Here is an 8,917-nt window from a genome sequence, read left to right on the forward strand (position 1 = left end):
TTTATTCAGCAAATTGTGTACACATTGAATCTTACTTTAATCTCTTTAATAACTGTATGTTTTCAGTCTTGTTACCAGACTTGAATGTCACTTGCACCGTCCACGACGACTGCGTCCTGCCATGCAGCTTCAGACCCACAGGCACAGTGGTGATCCACTGGTACAAGCAGCAAATCCCTGTTCACAGCTACTACTACCACAAAGATCAGTTTGGACTCCAAAACAAGCACTTTAGCGGCAGAACATCGCTCTTCAACTTCCACATCCCTCAAGGCAATGCCTCGCTGCTTCTAAGAAGGGTTAAAGTTCAGGACAAGGGCAGGTACAAGTGCTACACGAGCACACGCAAAGGCAACCAGGAGATGTTTGTCAACTTGGAGCTAAAAGGTTTGTACGGCTTGTCGTGAAATTATTTTTGTCTGTTCCAGTGTCTTTTTCTGTTGTAAATAGTTTAAAGTTGATATGATAAACTTTATAAAGGGTCACAATGATTAATTACCTCAAGGCAACTGTGCAGAATATTTTGCACTTTTTTCCCACAATTATTTCAGCAGTTTTGTTGTGTTAGAGAGTTTGTCAATAACTATCCAAGCTCTGGATTACCAAAAGAAAGGCATTATATGTAATTAAAGTTCTATATAAAATATGTGCTAAAACACTGGAGAGCTGATTTTCACTTCAAATTGATGTGGAGGGAAGGTTTAGTGGAAAGCCAATAGTGTGTGTAAAGTTCATGTTGGTTGTCTGCCCCATTAGCCCACTGCAAAAGTAGAGAACAAGGGCATTGAACTACAGCAGAAAAGCACCATTAAGAGGCGATTAGACTAAAAACAGTTGTTCTGTTGAAAGCCAGCGCTGCTGCCATGAAACATATCACTAAGCTCTAAGAATAGATTAAATCTTTGTCCGCCCTTCTCTGTCTTTCTGCTCGCATTAAAACAGCATCCTGGTTATTTCTGGCTGCCCCTTCCACAAACTGCACCATACAACCTGAAAGCTTAGACTGTTTTCTTCTACTTCTCACCTAGCTCCCATCCAGTCGGTAACCATGGAGATGAGCGGTGAGACGGTCGCTTGCACCTCTCACAACATTTACCCCATGCCGCAGGTAATGTGGGCCACAGAGCCCCCCTCAGCTCAGGAGGCTCTGGAAAATTCCACCATCAGGACGACAGATCACAAGGGCCTGTTCACTGTGGAGAGCACGCTGAGAATTGTGGGTAACCTATCCGACCGCACGTATTTTTGCTCTTTCATGTCAGCCGACAGAAACCAGGTGTGGACAGCTTCTCGCAAGAACCAAGGTGCATCCTGTAAACTTTACCACAGATTAGTCATAAAGAAACATTTTTATATAAATAACAGGCCAATAACACCACGTTTCCTTTTGAATTCAGAAAATATAACTCATGAAGAGGGACAGCCCCTGTCCATCTCATGCATGGCTCCACACAGTCTTGAGAATTTCTCCATTGCGTGGACCATCTCCTCTCTTGCGGAGCAGACTCTGATCTTAAAATACGACAACAGAACAGGACACATGGTCAACTTGTGGGAGGGTCAAGCTGTCCTTGACCAGGACCAGCTTCTGCAAGGAGATGGGTCACTCCTGCTCAGCAGGCCAGACAGTATGGAACACTCTGGAACGTACACCTGCACCTTCTCGGGTTTGCAGAGCAGGCACGTCGTGCAGACCAAGGTCAACATCACTGTTGCATTAATCAGTGAGTTTGAGATTTTTCTTTTTTCTCTGCGTTCAGATTGTTAATATCATTCATGTACCACAGTCAATAAGCAGAGGCATCTGAGTAAAAGAAGCTTGTATTTCAGGTGTGGACAAAAAGAGCCAGCAGAGGTCGTGGTGGAGCACTGCAGCATCCGCAGCTTTCGTCTTGTTCACAGTTATTGTAGCTCTACCTCGGTGTGCTAGACAAAGAGGTACGTAAGCTCACAATTAATAACACCTCAGTGGATTCAACTCTAAAGTGTCTCCCAAACCTGAGACTGATATCATTAGTACCAATACCTGAGCTTTATATCATGCTATAATGTCATTCTCCCATCAAAGATATACCTGGAGTGTTGCTTTAATTCCTTCATGCATGTTTGAGTTTTCCTTGAATCTCCCATGACAACCATTTGGGGCTGTCTTAAATATTTGCTCATACAACGTGCCTTCTGTTTACACAAAGCTCCTTCTTGAAGCTTCAGTCTAATAGAACACCCCTATCCCATGTCTCCCCAACACAGCTGCTCCCCTAGACTAGTGGCAGCAGCAATTAGCAAACACCTAGTGGAACGGCATGTCTGCTGAGCTCATCATAGGTACTGTGATGCTCCTATGGTTGTAAACAACAAAATGTAGGAGCATTGGAGTGCAGAAGGGGGAGTGTAGAAAAGAGCAAGAGCTTCTTAAAGACACAGAGGTCAATTTCAAAGCATTAAATTGTGTTTTGTTTGATATGTAACATTTTTTATAACAATGAAGGTAGCGTGTACTTGATTGTACTATAAGATGGCACTTTGTGCCTGCAAAAATACATAATACCACCCCTTTAATAAATTTGGCGCTGATTCAAAAGTTGGATCTGGATCATTAGAAAATACATAGTACTGACTACTGTGTTTGGAGAAGAAATAAGTAATTGTGAAATTGTCACATTGTTGGAAACACAGTGGAACTGTGAGGTTAGTGTTTGTGTCAAATAATATGTTTAATGAATGTAATTTGCAAGATGAATGAAGTATTATTGGATGTCTGCTCTTGACCCTAGTATTTAATTATCTGTTAATTAATTGTATGAATTGGACTGAGTGACTATGTTTGTTTAAAATAGACTAATCTGTCAGGTCAGTCTTGAAAAGAGACCTTGTGTCTCTGTGAGATTTTACTGCATAGATAAAAGTGAAATTTAAAAAACAAATGGCTGTATGGATAAACTGCACTGAAAAGGTACAATAAGCCTGTCTTCAAATGTTGCTTTAGGAGTGAAGCCAAGTGTGTCTGTTGAGTCAATCAACTTGGAAAATAGCATATATTTGACCACAAGGTGTCACTGTCTGTATCAAAATCTGTCAAAAAACAGATGTTTTACTTTGAGGGGAAAAACTGCAAAGTAACTTTTTGGGGTTTATTACAATAATGTGCGCTTCCTGATCGGAGCAAGTCCAAGTTCAAACTTGAATATTATATTAAATATTAAATGGTAAAAACAAGACCTCATGTACTTTTTTATTTTTATCTTTTTGTTTTTTTTTAATACAGCACTGGAGGCCAGAAAAGTCTCGCACATGTTAAATGGAGCTGGGCTTGTTGAAGATGGACTTCGGCTTTGCAAAGATCTAAACTCCTCAACTTCATGCAAGGTAGAACAACCTGTTGCTGGAGGCAATAGGCAGGCGGCACATTTTGAAGCACATGAGGAACAACTAAGTGATGTCCACAGAGCAGAGAGCTGCGACGGGACTTCAGGGACAGATTCTGACCATGAAAAAGAGGAAAACCCACAAGAATCCCCTGATGAAGAACACGAGGTCCCACAGTCTGAATGCTTTGAAATGAATGGTATAAAAAAGCTTTATTTGACAGAAACAAGACCCACACTTCAGATTTGAAGCATACTAGCATCTGGTTGTAAAGAAACAAGAAGGCTTATTTCAAAGAAATTCCTCCAGTTGAGACAGATGGGACTATTTATTGTTGTACCTTTCAGTTTATAGTAAATGTCTGACAGTGTGACATTATGTGATTAAAATTTGTACTCTTTCCTGTACTCTATAAAATAAAGATAACCATCTGTTGCTTTTTGAGTATGGTGCTATAAGTATTGTTAAAAAACGTTTTCTTGTGATAGAGTTTTTTTTTTTAATAAACTCTGAAAAATGTGGCATGCTTTTGAATTTTAACCTCTTTACTGTTGATACTATAAAATTCAATCCGATACAAGAGGTCACCTAATTAGAGTCTTTGGTGCATCGTGCCTGTTTGATCCTCTTTAATCAAACCTTGAATCGTTTGCCTAGAAAGTCCAATTTCGTTGGTGCAGGTATGAATGCGTAATTGAACTCTAATGCAAACTAAAAAAGCAAACCATGGTCTGCTTAAAAACCTCTCGGTTCAATTGAAGTGAAATCTAGCTAGCACCGTTGAAATACATTGGTGAATGCCAAGCGGACCGGAAATTGCTCCAAAACCAGGAAGCACGGCACAGGGCATTCTGGGTAAATACATCCAAAACAATAGCTTTCCACCATTACCGGGAAAAATGGCTCGTGGTCAGACATGGAATGAAGAGGAGGTGAAAGCCCTCCTAAAAATATGGGCAGACGAAAATGTATTGAAGTTACTGCTGACCACTCACAAAAACAAACAGGTTTTTAAGCTAATTAGTGGGGACATGGAGGCTTTGGGATTCCCCCGCACAGCTTCACAGTGCCGCACCAAGGTAAAGAAACTTCGCCAACAATACGTGAAAATACGCAACATGCTTAGGAACAATGGCAGTACTGGCGACGCGAAGGAGCAGTTTCCTTGGTATGATGAACTAGATGCCATGCTTGGCAATCTGCCGACAAGCAGCCAATATGTTTTGGAGTCCTGCAAGGAAGAGCCTCTGTCGCCATCCAGCCTGGAGCTGAGCGACTCCGAATCCACAGAGCAGGATCAAGACTCAGACAAAAGGGGTAAGTGTGTAACTAAACTAAGTGATACTCTTTGAAAAAAAACGACTATACTAACTTTAAAACTCTATTAGAAACGAGCAGTTGCATATTGCCAGTTTTTCGGTTGTTTGTCCTATGAACACAGAATCACGAATAAATATAACTCTGGTGATTTGTTTGTAACATTTTTAATCAAGCAGATAAAAGAGCCGCCGACATTAAAGCTGAAGAGACGCCCATCACAATCTCCCTGCTGGATGAAGAGAGGAGCCGACCAAAAGTGACTGTACCCGGGGCTCAGAAAAGAAAGAAAAATACAAAGGCTGATAAGTTTGAGAAGATGTTTGAGAGCTACCTGGATGAGAAGAGAAAAATGGATGAGGCTGAAAGCGAAAGAATGAAGCGGGAACAAGCCTCTTTTGAAGAGTTCTTAAAAATGCAGCAGCAAGCTGAAGAAAGACGTTTCCAGTTAATGCAAGAGCAGCAGAAGGCCAGCAGCAAGATGTTCTTTCAGATGATGACTAGTTTCCTTCATGCTGCAACGCCCCAATCCATGACACCATCTACCCTGCAGCAGTCAATGGCCCCTCCTCCAGTCACACCTCCTTTGTGGCCCTCTGCACATACCCTCACTGACGACTCACCTTTGTGCAATGGCCACCAGCAAGACACAGCAGGTAATCCCCACACTGTACTTGCACCAGCCCAAACCTCACAGGAGCCAAACATGGCAACCACATCTCAGCATTCAGCATCTTCTGATTGTGGTGATGCCAACAGAGATGTTTTGGAGTTTAGTTCATAATATTGAAAAAGGGCCAAATTACTCCTTTGTGATGGTATCTGTTAACTGTTTTATTATGTCAAAATGACTTGTGTAAAAGTTATTCAAAGATACATATTTTGTTGTTTAGAAGAATGTAAACAAAAAGGTTGAACATTCAAAGTTGGACTATTGTGTTCCAATAAATACAAAGGATGAACAAGTTGTCTTTATTTTCTTACAGAACTGCAACATGTAAGCACCTGTCTGATACAAAGTTACCAAACTATGTTTTGAAATCTAAAATAGTACAAAATTGTGTTAAAACAAGAGCAAATAACACTCATTTACAAAACCATTACTGTGCCAGGTATGCACACAGAGCATCTCTAATTTGCTCCACATTGTTAGCTGGAGGGCCAATCTCTGAATTCACAAAGTCATCCACATCATCTGCAGGTTCTTCATCTACCCACTCCTCGTTGGCAGTTTCACAATAATTATGTAGAACGCAACAGGCTGATATTATGTGGCTAACAAAGGAAATATGGGCATCACACCTCTTGAGAAGGCACCTCCAGCGGCCCCTCAGTCGTCCAAACGCCCTTTCAACAGTCATTCTAGCCTGACTGAGGGTATAGTTGAAGTTTACCTGTGGTTGTGTTAAACCGTTCCCCTCTGGAAATGGTTTCACCAGCCAAGGCAGTAGTGGGTATGCAGCATCTCCGAGAATGTGTAGGGGTACGTCCACATTGTTCAGTCTTTCTGTCCAACCCGGGAACAGTGTCCCATTTTCACCTCTACTATACAAGGAAGAGTTGATTAAAACCTTTGCATAACTAACTTTTCCTGGACAGCCCACATTAATATCCCAGAATTTCATTGTGTTGTCTACCACACCTTGCAGAATAACAGAGTAGACGTTTTTCCTGTTGTAATAGTCAACAGAATTCTCATCTGGTGCCATAATGCCTATATGAGTCCCATCAATTGCACCCGCAACCTGGGGTAACGCCCATCGATCCCTGAAGCCCTGGACAATTACCATAAGCTCTGCCTCAGAAGGGGTTTTTATATACAGAGGCTTCATTACCACGTTAATAGCAGTAACAACCTGTTGTGTGACACTACAGGCTGTCGAAATGCCAATGCCAAACAGATGGGAGATGGCGCGATACTCCAGATTCGTTGCAAGCCTCCACAGACATATTGCAACCCGCATCTCAACAGGAAGTGGACTACGAAAGTTTGTGTGCTGTCGGGTCAAACGTGGTCGGAGGATGTCACAAAGATGCAGAAAGGAGGTTTTTGTCATCCTGAAGTTCGTTTGCCAATCCACTTCATCCCAGGACCTGCTAACGTCTTCCCACCAAGTTGATGGACGCGGTTGAACCCATATGGCCCTACAGGGACGAAAATACAAAAGAAATAGGTAGTAAATCCATGTAGTATTAATATAACAAAAGAAAATCATTTCACATTAGTTTGAAGATTTTACTTGGCAAATAACTGAATATTGGATTATTCTAACAATACAACATGTTAATAATAATAATAGTTACACATTCAATTCATTCATCCATTATTTGAACACATTTATCCTTGCAGGATTGCCAAGGGATCTGGTAACCATCTTCAGTGGTCAGTAAGCGAGCAGGGTACAAATTAAGTCAATAAATTCAATTCAGTTACAACAAATTACATCTGGAGGGACTTCACAAAAAAGCATTTTTCAATTCAATCACTATACATTCCAATTAATCCTACTTAACAGAAAATTAAGCTCAGTTAATTGCTAAAATTAGTTTCCAAAGTTTCCACGGAAACCTCAAGTAGACGTGATAACACAACATTCAAATTTGCTGTTGAATGTTTTGTGTATTGTTTCCACATGACGTCACCCCTCCTCCATCAAGATGGTCTGTCGCCATCTTGATAGTACGGAAGCATTTTTCTACTTCATTGATTGCAGGGAGGAGAACCGCAATGCTTGGATATTTTTGGATTCAAGGATGTAAAAACAAAGACGATAAGAGAGTAAAGAGAAGTTTTGATTACGTCCTGTGAAAGTGAGAAAACTTTGCTACTAAGCATTGACAATGTGGTTGGCTACTGTGCAGAAGAAATACATACCTGAGGCCATCTAATAGCCTACAGCACGTATTTGCTCTGATCACGCTATAAGGGAAAAGGATATTTTCAAATGTTTTTAAAAATAACCAAAACTAGGGGTGCACCGATTTCGCCAGGCAATTTATCGGCACCAATTTTCTTAATTTTGGGAAATCAGCCGATCTTATCCAACAATCTTATCTCACTAAAAAACTAAAATCAACCTCTGTCCTCTTCTGCTCTTCTGTGAAGGAGGTTTTACTAATATACCTTCTGCACGTTTACAGTTAACAATTATCACCTCACTTTTAACAACTTGCTTGCTTTATTTAGTGATATTTCAGACAAAAAGAAAGTGGATATCGGCCAGGATCGGAATGGGCCTTTTAAAAATCGGCGAACAGCCAGTAAACTGCAATCGGTGCATTCCTAACCAAAACTAACTCTGTTTGTCAAAAGTATATTGAACCATCTTTGTTTAACATAGAGGATAATATCAATGCAACCACACGTATCAATTCTCATCACAGTCGATCATATCATTCTCCTCTTCATTGTGTGGTTGTCGGCAAACAAAAATGACTGACTAGTTTATAAGATGTATTATTGCTAGACACTGATCTGGTTCTCCCTAACAACAACAACAACAAAAAAAAAGCCTTAAAAACAAAGTTACGCCTTGGTAATGCTCCTCCTTTGTAACGTTATTTACATGTTGCAAACCAAAATGGGCCGTTTCCGGGGTTGCGTACTTCCGGCCCGGTGTTGCGGAAACTATCTTTTATTTGATGTTGGATAACAGATTCAACAAGTTATTTTAAATATGTGCAACGTTATTGAGCAACAATTTTAATAAAATTACTCATATCCCGTACCTTTGTTGACGTCTGTATAAGGTGGACATGATCATCACTACCATGAGGTTGGATGCACGTCGCCTCTTGCGGAGCCGTTTCATCCGCCTTACGTGAAAAGCAACCTTCTGCATGGTCTTCTGCCTCATCTTCCCTTCATTCTGAGCCCATTGTAGAAAAATGTTTGTTTGGCACATTTGCCAACGGCTATACAGAAATCCTAAAACCGCTAGAACCTGATGCCACTCCATTTTTGATTACAAAGAAAGTTACGCGCAGCGTCTTCTTCGGGGGTTTTCGTGTGGTTTCCTTCAGTAGTTCTTGATGCAGCGCCTCCAGAGGCGAAGGGGTAAAGAGGTTGACACAGTGCTGTGTGAATGTGAACCGCACCAGCTGAAAATGTGACAGATATTGCAATTTTAGGGTGTATTTACATTCCCCAGTAGAACCGTCTATATACTGGAAGAGGCTGCATTGAACAGGACATGAACCTTAACATCTATCTAAACCAATAGAGTGATTAAGA

The 8,917-nt window shown here is 40.9% G+C and overlaps 1 protein-coding gene across 1 annotated transcript; it reads left to right on the forward strand.

Annotated features, from left to right (window-relative positions):
- The first annotated feature begins 4,184 nt into the window (after positions 1-4,184).
- LOC103475435 (uncharacterized) lies at positions 4,185-5,648 on the forward strand. Its single transcript, XM_008427036.2, has 2 exons — positions 4,185-4,683; positions 4,860-5,648. Exons 1-2 carry the CDS (start codon positions 4,266-4,268, stop codon positions 5,465-5,467), a joined length of 1,026 nt encoding a protein of 341 aa, XP_008425258.1. The 5' UTR covers positions 4,185-4,265; the 3' UTR covers positions 5,468-5,648.
- Positions 5,649-8,917: the final 3,269 nt, after the last annotated feature.

Source organism: Poecilia reticulata, chromosome 14 (genome assembly GCF_904066995.2).
Source record: "Poecilia reticulata chromosome 14, P_reticulata-male-v2, whole genome shotgun sequence".
NCBI lineage: Eukaryota > Metazoa > Chordata > Actinopteri > Cyprinodontiformes > Poeciliidae > Poecilia > Poecilia reticulata.

Excerpts from the sequence above, each read along its gene's own strand:
- LOC103475435 (XM_008427036.2), top strand. The coding sequence starts at position 4,266 with ATGGCTCGTGGTCAGACATGGAATGAAGAGGAGGTGAAAGCCCTCCTA. Across the intron at positions 4,684-4,859 it reads TCAAGACTCAGACAAAAGGG|CAGATAAAAGAGCCGCCGAC; the intron begins GTAAGTGTGTAA and ends TTTTTAATCAAG.